This window comes from Hesperophylax consimilis, chromosome 11 (genome assembly GCF_061612785.1).
Source record: "Hesperophylax consimilis isolate HC1 chromosome 11, BYU_Hcon_1.0, whole genome shotgun sequence".
NCBI classification, from domain to species: Eukaryota; Metazoa; Arthropoda; class Insecta; order Trichoptera; family Limnephilidae; genus Hesperophylax; species Hesperophylax consimilis.
The window spans coordinates 14,926,975-14,944,440 of NC_142846.1; the positions used below are offsets into that span (position 1 = coordinate 14,926,975).

Genomic DNA, 17,466 nt, shown 5'->3' on the forward strand with positions numbered 1-17,466 from the left:
GCTGGCTTAAACCTAAAACTGTATCCATTTGTGTTTTAAAAGAACTGTTGTTTGGTTGGGATATGCATATTATCATCTATTTTACGAGAGGGCGTACCCAATAGAAATGTTCTTCATTACATACCCTAGTGTTTATGGTGTGAAGCTCTCCTAGTGAAATGTTTGATGTATCGTAACATCCGTCAAATTTAATTTAATGTCCGACTATCCTTTCACGGATTCGTGATGGAGCCACAAATGAATTTCGGTGACAAGTTGGAAAACTATTTATCTGAGCTCGGCCACTGGTGAGTTCCTTATCAATTTACATTCAAATGCTACTCATTGTACATAAAAAGAAAAATATGAATACATGTCATGTTGTTTTCTTTTGCAGGCACGTATGGCGTTCTATAATAATTGGGCAAGCCCTCTCTCTGCTTCTAAGTGTGAAATGTGTTTTGTGTACTCTGCTTCAAAGTGCAACATGGCAGTTTCCCGCCACGGCGCAGTTGATAATTCCTTACATCGCATTGGTTATAATATTTATGCCTATTCTGGCTTGCAAGAGTCTGAAAGGGCCGTTCTGGAAGAGGCCATGGATGTATCTGCTCTGTTCGATACTTGATGTGGAGGCGAGTTTCCTGCTTGTGTTATCGCAGAGGTATACTTCGATAGTGAGCTGACAGCTGTTAGATTGCAGTGGGGTCGGTGTAGCCTTACTGGGGGGTGCCCTGGCGGGGCAGAGGCTCGGAGTGACTCATGTAGGGGGCGCCACTGCGGGGCTCATGGCTGTTGGTTGTATTGTTTGGGCTGATGTGGAGGGAGCCCCAATTGATGGTAAGGCTTTTATACTTAAAATATGTATATGAATCTTGAATTACTAAACTTTACGTGTGAGAACAACAAATATGTTTGTGCAATCGACCTAGCTGTAATTGGAAATGCTGCAGGGGATTGTGTTTTTAAAACAGATCAATGATCTATTTAGATTCCATTGACAATTTTCGCCATCCCAGGAATTATTATTTAGGGAGTAGAAAAAACACCCCAATCTAAAATTATATTTAAACTTAGTTAACTATTAGTTGTGATTTTTCTTTAAAATTAATTTGTACATCATTGCACACTTTTATTTAGGTTTTATGTATTAAAAACATCATAAATATTTTTGGTGTATGATTAACATTACAGGCCGAAATCAACTGGTTGGTGACATGCTATGCTTGGGTGGATCCCTTCTCTTTGCCATTGTCACCGTCCTGCAAGAAATCATAGTCAAGAAGCAATCCTGCGTGGAGTACCTCTCCATGTTGGGCTTCTTTGGTACCATTGTTTCTGGCGTGCAGATCTTTGTGATGGAATCCGATGATATTTACAAATTTCACTGGTACAATATAGACATGCTGGTACAGTTTGGCAGCTTCACGCTGGTGCAGTTTTTCTTCCATACTTTGATGGCGGTCATGCTGAAGGATGCGGGAGCCGTGTGTTTGCATCTCTCCTTTATATCTGCTGATTACTACACACTCATTCTAGGGATATTGTTATTCCAGTTTAAGGTTTGTGCTCTCATTATTTACCATATTACTGACTATTAAATGGTTTTGGCATGTAGCGCGGATGAATGGATAAACAAGCGAATGCTAAAAGAAGTCGGGGAAGACACCCGAGGAAGATATTGCTTGACCAAGTGAATCAAATATTTTAGTCGGGTCATGTCAAGAGGCAAGTGAGGGAATATATCGTCGCATTAATTCGTAGACTGCGTAACTCCAAATTTTTCGAAAATACGTTTTTAATGCCATCTGGTGTTAAAATTAGACCCGCATCGACTAGTAAAACTCGAAAATTTAAAAAAAAATTAACCTTATAGATAAACACAAATTAGGAAACTGCGTAAAATTATGGTGCCATTTTTACTCGCGAATACTTCGTAACTCCTTAATTCAGTATTGGCCGGTGAGCCGTGCACGCTTGTTGTGTTTTTGACTGAGGAAATTTATTTACGGTGTAATAGTTTTACCGTGAAATTAACTGAGATAAGTTGATTAATCAATTTTGAACATTTTATAACCTTAATTTTAATTGTGAAGTCACGAATAGTGTTTTGTATCTGTAGTCTAAACTGACGTCTTCTGCACCGTGTGACGCTCTGCCGTAGCTCTCTTGTTTTATGTGCCTCTGCGGTTTCGTAAATACCTAATAGGTCCTTGTTCTGTGATTATCTCTTCTTCAAGGTCACCATCTCTTTGCAAGTGGATCTCCTCCTGATGCATATCCGGTTCTTCACTGTCCTCTTCAAACAAACCCAAAATATTTACGGTGGAACGTGCGGCAATTCCATCTCGTCTCTCCTCAGACACAGTCCGTTCTCTGTCAGGCATCTTCCGCGGGTCAAACACATGTCTTGGTATGCCATCTACTTCGATGTTGTTGACTGAAGTAAGTCCTGTCACCCTTCCATGCACGATGTGCATCTCCCATCTACTGGTTTAGCCGCAAGAAGATCGCCCACTTAGAGCTCAGTCAATACTTCCTCTTCTATATTCACTTGCGCAGAAGGGTGTCTCCACGAGTGTGAAGTGTGAACTATACTAGACAGCGCAATACCTCGATCATCCTGACTTTTTGCAGCCAGAGATTGTACCGAAACACTGCCTGCAGGGGATCGCTTCCACTTCTGGCTGCAGTTCTCTTTATTGTTTGATGATGTCGTTCAACTATACCGTTTCCAGCTGGTCGGTATGCCGCGCAAAATCTTTGACGAACATTCCATCTCTTACACTTATCTGTAACACTGTAGGAACAAAATGCAGTACCATTGTCCATGAGAACTACTTTGGGCGGGCCTCTTTCCCGAAACACTTCTTCCAAATGTCTGATAATCGAAGCTGCATTATCTGACTCGATTTCCCGCCACACGACAAATCTACTTGGACCGCAATCGATAAATGTGAGTAAACATTTCCTACCGAAATGAGTAACATCAACTGCCAAGCGACTCCAGGTTGTCACAACATTAAGATTACCCGCTTCATGGGATGATGGTGGAGGGTCAATTGTCCTGCATTGTACGCAGGAACGCACGCATCTATCGACGTCCTTTCTTCTCGCCTCGGGATCGACCAGCAGGGGCAAGATGAAGCGTTCACTTTACTCCAAAGTGATGCTGAGTATGAAGAGTTTCTACGCTTAAAGCACATGTTTGCTCACCAGTTCCACTTTCAAGTCTCTCCCACCTATCTTCACACTCTGAGGAGTCTCTTTCACAACGTTTCCTGTCATGGCTACTCTTTGCCCGGGTCTTGCAAACCCTAGTAAGTACATCAGTTTTATTTCTACAGGACAACAAGGGTGATCGACAATGTCAGATCAAATTCTTCTACAATCTCCTTCATCAACTCCAAGCGTCACTTAACGATCATCTCTGACACGACTACTCCCGGTCAGTGTAGACCTCACCCAGCACAAAACCGTCGCCGAATCTGTAATGATCTCCAGAGTTTGAAGATTTCACTTGAGAGTCAGATTTAATCCCTTAAGGAAGGAAAAGTACCAGCATTTACAAGACTTAAAACAGACATTATAAAAGGATTACCACTCCTTTAACGATAACCTTCCGCATCATTAAAATCATTAAAATGCATCTAAATAGACTGCCTCGACATACACATACATTGTTGTGTTTTATTTTGTAAATGTAAAATTCCTATCTCCCAAATTTTCCGCTAGGTTGTTCATAAAACTGTTCGCAGAAAAGTATGTATCTTTTGTAAAATGCGTATCTCCATTCTCGGTTTTTACGTAAACTTCGTAACTCCGATTTGAAATAGAAAGCCTTAACTTACAAAAGTTTAATGATTGAAAATAAATTTCCAAATATATTATATGTTCGAAACATAAATAAAAAGAATAAGCCGTCTTTCATTTTTTTTCACTACGAGGTTTTTTGTGCCTCCTGTAAAATTTTACATTTGGGAGTTACGCATTCTACGAATTAATGCGACGATATATGCATATACCGGCATATCATACTGGGGAATGTCTCATTCAGTTTTTCTTGGAAATGATTTAAGATGAGGGGAAAGTAACGGAAATTTATTTATTAAACATTGTGTTTGTATTTATTTTTCAATCACCTTTAACTTCGTTTGATGCGATATTTATAGAAATATTTTTCCCCCTTCGGGAAACAAAATTTCACTGCAGCACATTTCTCGTGAAAATCAGCAAAATTGTCAGCAAGATTGTTGAAATAGATTTTTAAAAATCTGAATCCCCGGTGCCTCTTACAACAATTTCTGCTAGTATTCTGATGCAGAAGGGTTCAAAGAAAACTCACTTAGTGGGTATATGTTTGAACTAGAAGGGGGCCCCCTCCAGGAGAGAATTTTGGGTTATCCCTTGTATATATGCTAAATACCTGTCTTTTCTTGTCTGGGATTATTATTTTAATTGTATTATGTTAATGACATTTTGTTTTATGTTAATGACATTAAATTTTATTTTATTTTGCAGTTCCACGGACTTTATTTCTTGTCATATTTCTTGGCCATGGTTGGAGTTATAATGTTCAGTGCAAGAAAAAGGAATCCCCGCGTGTTGGTGGAACCACAAATTATTGAAATAAATCAAATTAATGTTAATGATAATGCAATGAATCAGGATACCATATCGAGGTAAATACAAACATATTTAAAAAAAATCTTCTGTTAAATGTAAATAGATTGTAATGCGCCTAGTACATGTTGGGAAAATGTACTGGACCAAAGTGTATAGGACCACTTAGCCTTTTGCACCCGTTGGCCGCCATCGTTGGCTGGCCAACCCGATTATTGTCAGTTTTGTCCACACATCAAAGGGTCTTGGAGTCAACCCGCTAAAAAGCGTTCACATGTTGGCCCCGTCGCAGTACGCGTTCAGCTGAATGTTGATTATTGCGTGAGTGATTATTTACATTTACGAGCTATGATAATTAATAAATAAATACCAGCTGGGATAGTTTCCAAATCCATCTAGATCAAATGGCCAACGCAGAATAGAGTATTTACATGGTTTTTTTTTTATTCTTGAAAAAAGTTACGATAATAGGTATTTTTATGTTGATGAATAAATTTTCTATAATGATTTAAAATGTGCCATTTTAGATTTTCCACCCAAACGGCATGATTGTTATTATTCATAAATTCGTCGGCTTTGACGTGACGCCGGGCAACGTTGGTGACAGTCGTCTTACCAGCCAGTGGTGGTTTCTATGTTATGATGACATTGTAGGCAATTGGAAGCGTTTCGGAACGTGAGGTTTTAGATTGTTTTTAATATCAATAAATATGAATGGAAATATTTATTGATATTTAAGTAAGATAATCGTAATCAGTAGAATAAACTTTTATCTTCGACACATTTTTAACGGTATTCATAGTTTGTGAAAATAACCCATTGGCCAAGAGCATTAGTACTAGGGGTATTAGAAGAAGTTTTGTGAAAATAACCCATTGGCCCAGAGCATTAGAACTAGGGGTATTAGAAGAAGTTTTGTGAAAATAACCCATTGGCCCAGAGCATTAGTACTAGGAGTATTAGAAGAAGTTTTGTGAAAATAACCCATTGGCCAAGAGCATTAGTACTAGGGGTGTTAGAAAAAGTTTTGTGAAAATAACCCATTGGCCAAGAGCATTAGTACTAGGGGTATTAGAGGAAGTTTTCTTGTCCACTAGACACAAATAATTGTCTTTAAAGACATACTATCGTAAGATCTGGGAGGCGGATTTGGGTACCACCACGCCAGAAACCATTTATTGGATAACCAACACCTCTGGAATAGATCACCCCGAGTGGTTCGCTACGTTTGAAGATTTAGCAGGGGTGCCCAGCTTCATGGAGTGAAGTTTTTGTAGGTTTTGGTGGAAAATGCATCTGCCCATTTTCTGCGTGGCAGGCTGGATCAGGAGACACTGGTTGAGGGAGACCTTTTGACCTCTCCAGCAGGACTCTCTCGACCCATCGCCTTGCACCGTAGTACGAGGGATGGATTCATACGTCTGTCACTTCTGGATACACTGACCCCCAGATTCCTACCCACCCCTCATTCCCTTTTCCTTCCCAGAACTTCCTCACCTTCCCTTTTTTTAAAAGACTCCACACAGCATTCCCATAGACGTAGTAAGCCCTGTGGGAAATCATTTCGTCAGGGCCCCCTGTGTGGAGCATTCTGTAACTTGTTCTTAAAATTTTTACAGAATTGGTTGTATTGTGTGCGTAAATTATGACTTTATACTAATGGCATTATTAGGCTAGTTGGTCCAATAATATAACAAGTAACAGAAAGCGGTAAGAATCACATAGACTATACAGAAATAGCATTGACAATGTAGAATACAGAAGAACCCCGTTAATTCAAACCCCGATAATTCGAACCCCGATAATTCGAAAAAAAAGTAAATCGAAATTTTCGCCAAAAAAATATCCACCGAAATTTTTTTTCATACAAATTGGTTTTTTAATTCGAAATTCGTTAATTCGAAATCGGCTGCGAATTTTTGATTTACGTGTAAACATATAGTTTTTTATGAATTTAAATTAAAATATTAAAAAAAAAATGGCCGGCCGCGACGAAAATTGGCTGCGAAATCTCGATTTAAGCGGAAATATATCGTTTTTTTACGAATTTAAATTTAAATATTCAAAATAAAGGGCCGGCCGCGATGAAAATTGACCGCGAAATCTCGATTTACGCGTAAATATATCGCATTTTTACGATTTTATTCCTAAGATACTAACCGGATTTGAAGGGGCGGCCGAGAAACTCAATTTTCGAAATCTTTTTTTTTTTTCATAAAATTTAGAATTACGTGGGAATTCGTTAATTCGATTTTTGATGTCCCGTGGATTACGAATTAATGAGGTTCTACTGTAATCAAATCTTAGACAATGATAGCCATTCTCACCAACACATATATGATTTACAGATATTATAGTCTTAATTTTTGACAGTTAAAAAGACACTTCGAAATAGAAATGACGTCACTATCTGAAGATAGTTGTTTTGACAAGCGCATTTGAAATGAAATGACACTAAACTGCGCTATATAAATGCAATGTTATTATTGACCTAAAAATTACAGGAAAAAAAATGTATAAGCGACGCCAGAGCAATTCGGGTGTTAGAGTGTTGTGGGACAAAGAAACAGATTTTCTGTTTTTTGATAGGTTTCTGAAATAGTATTCTGCATTTCCAGAGAGTACATAGTCCCTGAATTGGATTGTCTTCCCCTGGAGAACTTGGAACCTCCCCTAAGCCGGGATACCACCTTTACCTCATTCCTCGGACTACCCACTAACCACTACATCATCAACGGCAATGGGGCGTGTTGATTACCTCCCTTGGATATTACGCAGGTGAAACAAACTCGTAACAAGGCTCAATTATTTAGGCTTAAGAAACAATTTATCCAAAGCATACCTGATTTTATTTTGTATACCGTCCTTGTTTAGAGAAAATAAATAAAAAGGTTTAAAAAAAATTATTATGGACATCACTCTTCATAATACATATTATATTCGATCGATAGCCTAATTAGTATTATTTATTTCAAATTAAACATTTTAACATTGTTTACATAAATTTTACTTGTTTATATCAAATTAACTTTGTGTACATGAATTTACCTTTTTGTATAGCAATTTTAACTTTGCGTACATTAATTGATATACCTTAGCGTATATCAATTTAACTTGGGTACATCAATGCACCTATTTGTATATCAATTTAACTTTGGGTACATAAATTTAACTTGTTTATATCAAATTAACTTTGTGTACATCAATTTAACTTTTTATACTACAATGAATTTATTACATCAGAGTTACTATGTAATTATGTATTTCGAAAATATTTTTTTTATTTTATATATTGAATTGTTTTGTATTCTGAGAGTTTTTACCATAACACAGCGATGATATTCTAACTGTTTTAAGATAGCTCAAACTTGACCATACAAGAGTTTTATTGCATGGACTTTGCATAACTAAGATTTTTAGACATAAATATACAAAACTAAACTCCCTAGTTGATTATAACAATAATACTTATTAATGAAACTACTAATGCTAGAGTTGTGAATATGATTAAAATACTCAAATATTATCCTCCGTATTGAGTAGATACATTAAATTATAAGCATACATCTACATATAAAATGAAAAAAGAAACATGTATTATGTTATTTAGAAATATACACTGTTTTCAGGCTTATATACTGTAAAACTTCAGGCAATGATAGTTCATCAACCTTTAGAGAAAAAAGTTAATATTCTTAGTTACCCACGGAAAACATTATCGGCAACCGAAGTTGCCGTATCGAAAGATAATTTGGCTGCGTATTGATGCTGATTTCTTGCCGTGTCAACTGTTGTTACGGTTGTGTGCAAAAGGTTAGGACCTAAAGATGAAATAAAAAATTTAAAAAACTGATTTGGTTGATAAAGAGTTTGATTAAAGTCATCTTTATAATTTTTATTCTGCTCTCAAAGGCTCTGGTAAATGAGCAACTTTTTATGGTAAGGTGTTGTCGTCAAGTTATCCTTATTGTCAGGCAAGATTGTTGTGTTTGGCCACTCTTGTCGACTTATTGGCCTGTCTTGCCGGTAAGTTCGCTCGGATACCAATACATATTACTACATTATTGTCCGGCCAAATTTTCTTTTTCCTCACTCTGTTACATAACAATATGTCCGTCTCTGTTTGTCACCTACCTGCTAGTAGGACCAATTAATATTAATAAATAATTTCGCGATTTTGCTTCTAAGTTTATATTAAATAAGTTTTATGAAGTTATTGCGGGAGATCGTTTTTTTATGTTGTGAATAATTTGTCATATACATTATGGCGATCTTGATATGACGCGGCAATATTTACGATTGTTTGGAAATAGTCAATTTAACTTACACGATTACCAGCACCTTGTGGCTCTTGTAAACAAGCAAATTTTTACAGACACTTTGTATGAGCAGGTAGGTACTAATATTATTGAAGTGCAGAGTCTTAGGACGGGTTGTTTCGGAGAATTTGAACAATTCTTCAAATTTCAAAGTTAATTTACCAGTTCTGTGAAAGATTTTTTCAAGTTCTGTTATTATTTCATTTTTGTCATGCAACTAGCCTGTGATAATATAATAACAGAACTTGAATAGGACTTTCACAGTACCCGGAAATGAACGTTGAAATTTGATGAATTGTTCAAATTCCTCGAAACAACCCGTCCTTAATAATTAAAAAGTAAAGCTAGGGTTACACAAAAATTATTTTAATAAAAAATTAAAAAGTAAAGCGAGGGTTACACTAAAGTATTTGCCTTGTTTGAAAAATTGACAAGGATTTTTTTTAGATTGTCTTGAATAATCACTTCCTGAAGTTTGACAGTACGAGCATGATGTATTTGTTATACTGTAATTGATTGAAAATTTACCTGATACTGCCATAAATTGGAATAGTTTTTTTTTGTAGATAAATTCTAAATGGAAATAATGATGTAATTCATCTAGGTAATTTATATTAGATACTGCTTAGAATTATGTGTACATTAATAGTGATAAAATATATAGGTCCAATTTAGTTTGTTTAATGTTATTTATGAAAATATTTTATAGTCAAATTTTAATTGTAGAAAATAATATCGTACCACATTCTCAGTGAGTCTAATGGGGTCAGGAGACGATCAATGTCAATTGTCAATGTGGTTACGTCATTTAAGTGCAATTGACGGAACTTAAATCGACACATCGATACTTTCATTCCGTTTGCGGAATCATAACCTGAAGTGTGCGAGTAATGTGATAATCTTCGAATTTTTCTTTCCATAACTCTGGAAAATCGTGATGTCATTCAATTATAAGCTTAGTCTCATTCTTTGATGAAACTGAATATCAAAGGGCTCTCTAGAAGGAGCATTTGAACAAACAGTTGTCAATTGCACAGCAAAACAATTAGCAAACAATTTTTTTGCGTCAATGGAGTGTATTCCCCCTGTCAATGAGAAATCTCAATTGTCAATCGCTCCAATTGCTTCAGTAAACGATCAATTAGCAATAATTGTCAATCTGTCGATTTGTTTGTCAATTGATATTTATCGTCTCCAGGACGCTTAAGATGTCAGTTGATGTTGATCTCAAATAAGTTAGTAAATATGCATCAATTTTTGAGATGCTTACTGAATATTATAATGAATTAACTTTACAAAGCTAAGGTTACAACATTTAATTCTCAAGAAAAAATAATTAACATTACGCAAAAAAATCAGTTGGCTAACTTTAATTTATAAAAGTCTTAAAATTGCTACAGTGGTAAGTGTTATGATCCTGATTGAAAGTTAACCTACACAATTTTATGAACATGAAATTAAGCGTACAATATTTAAGGGAAATAATAAATGGGGACTCCAGCACGGGTAAGCACCTAGTGAGGCTTACATTACTAAATAATGTTTTATATAAAATACTGCTAATGTATTAATAAAATATATATATACATATTATAATACACTATCCTCCTTACTTATAAACGCGGTGTAAATATAATGCGGCGTGTAAGGTTGGAACAGTGAAAATATGACTCATTACCACAGCGTTTCTATGGTTAAAACAGCCTTAAACCAGGCATAAGGCCAGCTTTACCATATACCATCGTCGAACCGGCGTATATAAATCTAATTAAGTAAGACGGTATGTATTTAATTCAACCCCAGAATTTTATTAAATTTTGGACTAACCGGTCCAGTTGTCCAGTTAAACTGGACAGTAATGCAATTACAAAAGTGATGTTGTGTAAATTAACCCATCTGTTGTATAATCAAACAAATCGTTATTTGTTATACACGGTGTCCGGAAACTCGTAGTACAAGCGGGAAACTGGAGAATCTACACCACATGGGGAACCCAAAAAAACATAAAGTTTTTTGATTTGAGCATTTTCAAAAAAAAAAAAAAAAAACCAAAAAAAAATATTTTTCGGCTATTTTAGGGTTAAAGTTTTTTCTGGTGTTTAGGCTTTAATAAGAGATGTTTTAACCCTGCAGAGCAGAAATATTTTATGATTACACCGGGTTAAATGAAGGGTGATTTCAAAATAATGCTTCAAATCCGAGTTTCTTCATTTGTTTTACTTTCAAATAGTTTTAATTAGTTGGGTACTTTGATCTTCAGTAATAATTTATAAGAATTTGATTAAAAAAAAAAAAAAAAAAAAATCAACTTCAAACTCGATTTACTCGATAACGAAAGCTCAAATAAAAAAAAAGTATACTACAAAATCGACTCCAAATGTGATGTAGATTCACCAGTTTCTCGCTTGTACTACGAGTTTCCGGACACCCTGTATAATTATTATTTATTAACACTTTGTAATCCACACATTTAAATTTAATTAGGTATGTCGCCAATGAAGTTCTAAAAGTTAATACCATCCAATTGATAAAGGATTTGCACAAGTTTAAATTTGCATATTACATATAAATTACTTGTGATACATTTTTTATAATTTTCTACAATTCTAAAATAATACAACCAAATTTCCTAAAAGGAAGATAACAGAATACCGTATAATAATATAATATATTCTAAAAAAGCTGGAGTTACATAAATTCTTTAATTTTAAATCTTTCCACAATAATATGAAAAAAGACGTTGAATATGTTATTGTAATACATATATAGCTTCTGAAAGCTTGCTAAACTCAGAAAAGTGATAATTTTTTCTGATTTTTGTTAATATTTCAAACATACGAAATATTTTTAAATAAACATTATTTTAAGCCAAATTTTAAGGTACGATAAACGTCTGACCATAATTCCAGCTGTAGGAATATTAAATTAGCTTCCAGCATTCTGACGTACTGCTCCTACACAAAATTATACATGCATCAGTTGATACACCAAACATTTTATCCCAAATTAACATCAATATACCATCAAGAAAATCAACAAGGAGGATGAAAGACATTTTCTATATTAAAGCCTACCACACAAATACAGGATATTTTTCCCCTGTACCGCGAACATTAAGAAATTATAACATTATACATGGCTCTAATAATGAAATAAACAGTTTTAATGACCAATTTAAACACTTAAAAAAAATGTATTACCTTTAATCATATAAGCGCACTTGAAGTGAAATGACACTAAACTGCGCTATATAAATTCCATGTTATTATTATTATTACTAAGCTGATATTGTGATGAAGCCCTTTATTTAAAGAGAAGCAACATTGTACCTACCTAATCAGTGTCTCGCGATGTCTGGATGGGAACCCGACTCTTTAAACTACTCAAATATGTCCAGGGTATTTTGAGTATGTGCATCCATGTTAATGCTTTGATGTGTCCAGGTTTCCATGACATGACAGAGAATAGAGAAACAACAAAGGCTTCTATCCATGTTAATGCTTTGATGTGTCCAGGTTTCCATGACATGAGAGAGAATAGAGAAACAACAAAGGCTTCTATCCATGTTAATGCTTTGATGTGTCCAGGTTTCCATGACGTGACAGAGAATGGAGAAACAACAAAGGCTTCTATCCATGTTAATGCTTTGATGTGTCCAGGTTTCCATGACGTGACAGAGAATAGAGAAACAACAAAGGCTTCTATCCATGTTAATGCTTTGATGTGTCCAGGTTTCCATGACGTGACAGAGAATGGAGAAACAACAAAGGCTTCTATCCATGTTAATGCTTTGATGTGTCCAGGTTTCCATGACGTGACAGAGAATAGAGAAACAACAAAGGCTTCTATCCATGTTAATGCTTTGATGTGTCCAGGTTTCCATGACGTGACAGAGAATAGAGAAACAACAAAGGCTTCTATCCATGTTAATGCTTTGATGTGTCCAGGTTTCCATGACGTGATAGAGAATGGAGAAACAACAAAGGCTTCTATCCATGTTAATGCTTTGATGTGTCCAGGTTTCCATGACATGACAGAGAATAGAGAAACAACAAAGGCTTCTATCCATGTTAATGCTTTGATGTGTCCAGGTTTCCATGACGTGACAGAGAATAGAGAAACAACAAAGGCTTCTATCCATGTTAATGCTTTGATGTGTCCAGGTTTCCATGACGTGACAGAGAATAGAGAAACAACAAAGGCTTCTATCCATGTTAATGCTTTGATGTGTCCAGGTTTCCATGACGTGACAGAGAATAAGAGAAACAACAACGAAATAATTCAGATTAATAAATGTTTTAGACTTAGGTCACAGTTACAAAGGTGTTTTTTTCATAAAGATACAATCTCTATAGTTTGCGCAGCGATTTCGAGTTGAATTTTACTCCCACTCTACCCATAGATTGTCATACCACTTGACTGAAATCTGTAGAAGTTATCTGATATGTTTCATGATTGAAAATTTTACAAGAGCACACTTTTACTACTGGGGAATGAATGTTTGTAGTCGACTAATGTAATGTGATTTAGTTTTAAGCGTGAAACCCGAACACGAGGCCGGGACTGTCATTTTATTAAATATAATTCATTTTGCTAGTCAAATCTACTGAAATACACAATAAATACCTACTGTTAACAAATGATAAAATGATATGTTGATTGTTTGTATGATAATAAATAATGTGAGAATATTGTTTTGGTTTTATTTATTAGGTTCCCATTATGTCGGTTATGTCGATGAGGCTCGCTATCCATCACATCGCCAACCCTTCGGTGGCGCAAAGAGGAGGAAGGAACTCGAACAATGTTGAATTGGTACGTGGAATATTAGAGGAGGTATGGAAAGAAAGATGAATGAATTGTGTGACACAATGGTTAGCAAATGTTTGGACATACTTTGTGTAACAGAGAGTATGAAAAAAGGAAGCGGTACAATGCAGCATAATGATAGGCTCGTCATTTGGTCTGGGAGACCAGATACGGAGAGGGTGTCAAGGTGTTGCAGCAATACTGTCTCCCAGAATGATTGAATGTATGTTGCAGTATGAATGTGTAAGTCCGAGAATAATGTGGATCAGGTTCAAAATCGGATTGACAAGGGTGTTTCTTGTTGTTTGTTATGCCCCTGTCAATTCTGAGAGTGACGAAGAGAAAGATGATTTTTGGACTGGTGTGAATGATGTAATGAGACTGAAAAATATTAATGAAAGGATTATAATGTCAGGCGATTTGAATGGGTGGGTAGGAATTAGACGTGACGGATTTGAATCAGCCTTAGGTATGTTTGGGGATAAAAGAACGAATGACAACGGGAACAGAATACTTGAAGTATGTTTAGAGTGGAACCTGTTCGTATCCAATACTTTTTTCGATCATAAAGGTATCCACCAATATACGTGGGAAAGAGGAAATGAGAGGTCAATTATCGACTTTGTAGTAATTGACTCTAGGTTGAGAGCCGTTACCGAGGACACGAGAGTTTTCAGAGGGGCTGAGGTTGAAACTGACCACTTTTTGGTGGTGTCGAGAGTAAACCTCTTTCGCGGTTGGCGCTCTAAAGTGAAAACGGTAATAACTCCAACAAGAGTCAAAATAGAAAAACTGCAAAACGATAATGTGAGAAGTAAGTATGTGAATTGTGCAGAGATAAGATTGAATGAAAAGAAAATGGACGGTCTAGGCATAGACATAACATGGAACCACATAAAAGTGAGTCTTTGTGAATCTGCTAGAGAGGTTTGTGGTATAAGTACGCAAGGTAGGAAGAAAGGTGATGCATGGTGGGATGATGAGATTAAAGCACTGGTCTCAGAGAAGAAGAAAGCATGGTTATGTCTGATTGCGGCTGGCAGTGCTTCCAGCGAAGAGAAGGATCGAGCAAAAGAAGTAAATAAGGGATGTAAGAAAAAAGTAAGAGTGGGAGTGAAAGAACGAAAGAAACGCCTGGAAGAGGAAGAAGGAATGAAAATGACAAACCATTTCCAAGAAAACATTAAGTTGTTTTGGAAGGAAGTCAAAAAGTCCCGGTGTGGCCCAGAAAACGGAAGCATGAAAGTGATAAAATCGAAAGATGGAAAAATGTTGACGAATGAGGAAAAAATAAAAGAGAGATGGATGAAGTATTTCGAGGAAGTCTTCGAAAGCGAAGTGAGTGACAGTGATTCCAGCGGCGAATCAAATATGAGTGATGATGGAGTGAATGTTACCGAAATTAGCATGGATGAGATAGATAGATCAATTAAGTGTATGAAGAATGGTAAGGCTGTCAGTTTCGACAATATTGCTGCTGAATATTTTAAAGGAGGTAGCCATATAATTCTCACATGGTTGTGCAATCTTTTTAACCAATGTTTAAAGGAGGCTTACACGTCCTTAGATTGGAGAAGGGCAGTGATCATGCCATTATACAAAGGTAAAGAGTCACGTATGGAAAGTGGGAATAGGGCTATTAGCCTGCTAAGTTCAGTTGGCAAGCTGTATGGTAGAATTTTGATTGAAAGGGTAAGAAAGGAAACAAAGGATAAAATATGGGATGTGCAAGGTGCTTTTATGAGTGGAAGGGGGTGCATGGACCAGATCTTCTCATTGCGTATGCTCACCGAGAAGTTTCTGGCAAAAAACCAGAAACTTTTCTGCGCCTTTGTAGATCTACAAAAAGCATACGACCGAGTCGACAGGAAAAAGCTATGGAAGGTGTTGTCCAAGTATGGAATGAATACGAATCTGACTCAGGCAATTGCGTCTCTGTATGAGGGAAGCGTTGCATGTGTTAGGGTGAACGGTGGTTTTACGGGGTGGTTTTGGTTTGATATCACAAAAGGTGTTAAACAAGGCTGCGTAATGTCACCATGGTTATTCAATCTATACATAGATAATTGTATGCAAGAATTGAAAGAGGTGGGATTGGGCGCGAATTTGAGTAAATTGAAAGTATATTGCCTCTTGTATGCTGATGATGCGATGCTGATTGCTAATAGTATGGATGATCTGCAGTCTCTCATGTCTAGGATGAACGAAGTATGCATGAAGAATGAGTTAATGATGAATGTAAGTAAGTCTAAAGTAATGGTGTTTGAAAGAGAGAGTACGAATACAGTGTGCAATATAGCTGTGAATGAGGAATACTTGGAGCAGGTGGATGAGTTTGTGTATTTTGGAAGCATGTTTACGAGAGATGGGAAGGCTGACAGAGATATTGAAAGAAGAGTAAATGCAGGTAACTCCATTAATGGAGGACTAAACGCAGTTGGCGCTAACAAAAAATTGTCCAAAGAAGCGAAGTTAGCAGTCCACAATGGAGTGCTGGTACCTACCCTGATGTATGGAAGTGAGGCATGGAACTGCCAAAGAAAGGATGAAAGTAGATTGTATGCTGTTGAAATGAGATCCCTGAGGCGTATGTGTGGTAAAACCATATATGATCGTGTGAGGAATGTGGAGATCCGCAAAGAGTGCAAGGCTGATGTAAGCGTAATGAGTAAGATCAAGAAAGGGACGCTTAGATGGTTTGGGCATGTAGAGCGAATGAGCGAAGAAAGGAGTGTAAGGAGAATATACGATGCAAATGTGAATGGTAGCAGAAGTCGGGGACGCCCGAGGTAGACATGGCACGACCAAGTGAATCAGATACTTGAGTCGGGCCATGTCAAGAGTCAGAACAATAGAAGAGTATGTATGAGATGATGTATGAATGTGAATGAGGCAAGGAGTGTGTGCCAAGACCGAGTTGTTTGGTGGTCCGTCCTCTCTGTCTACCCCTGCGGAGAAACGGCGTGATGGTTAGTTAGTTAGTTAATATTTCCTCATGAGGCTCATACAAAACTCAAATAAAAATATTTTATCAAAGTTGTTCCTCAATTTCAATGTCACCCTATTTGATGGAAATGAAAAGTATGTAATTTTACTTAATGTAGAGAAGAGCGGACCGTTTGATAGATTCTTCTATTTTAATAGCTTCGTACAGACCTGCACAAAATGCATGTGAGCTACTCCCAACTAGCGAATAAATAGCAGTCAAAAGGGCAAGTTTATGAAATCAATTATGACTATAATAGCGTTTTTCCCATCCAATTGTCAAGTACATATTTATTTATTTATAGTTACTTTCTTGCTAATTGGGAACGGCTCATGTGCATTGTGTGGAGTGTCTGTACGAAACTAATGTATAGATTGCCATAATAATCAGATACAGGCTTTCTTAGAACTAGCATCATTGATTTGCGTGCCCAACAAGGTACATAGTACACGGTTGACATTTCCCACGAGAAGATGAGTACTTTTCACGGCTCATTCTCGTACTCATTGACTGTTGAATGGTTTGCCGATATTTATGTTTCATTCCTCCACTAGCACGATATTGTGTTATTGAAGGAATGGAAAGTGTTATTGGATTATTCGTTTCCATACAGCATGTGTTAGCTATGACATCTTTATGCTGTGTGAAATTCGTCATTTTTATGGATAATATATATGTAACTTTTTGGTCCTGACAATGTATTAGGACGAGCTAACCCCCAGTACAAAGTAAAAATCGATAAATTGCGAT

General features: G+C 36.5%; 1 protein-coding gene across 1 annotated transcript; it reads left to right on the forward strand.

The window, feature by feature from the left end:
• The first annotated feature begins 628 nt into the window (after nt 1-628).
• On the forward strand, nt 629-7,755 carry LOC149419848 (solute carrier family 35 member F1-like). Its single transcript, XM_089637058.1, has 4 exons — nt 629-819; nt 1,174-1,541; nt 4,501-4,661; nt 7,221-7,755. The coding sequence occupies exons 1-4, from the start codon at nt 768-770 to the stop codon at nt 7,354-7,356; spliced, it is 717 nt and encodes a 238-aa protein (XP_089493184.1). The 5' UTR covers nt 629-767; the 3' UTR covers nt 7,357-7,755.
• Nucleotides 7,756-17,466: the final 9,711 nt, after the last annotated feature.

Coding starts and splice junctions, on each gene's coding strand:
- LOC149419848 (XM_089637058.1), top strand. CDS start 768: ATGGCTGTTGGTTGTATTGTTTGGGCTGATGTGGAGGGAGCCCCAATT. Junction 820..1,173: donor GGAGGGAGCCCCAATTGATG/GTAAGGCTTTTA, acceptor TTAACATTACAG/GCCGAAATCAACTGGTTGGT. Junction 4,662..7,220: donor AATCAGGATACCATATCGAG/GTAAATACAAAC, acceptor CTGCATTTCCAG/AGAGTACATAGTCCCTGAAT.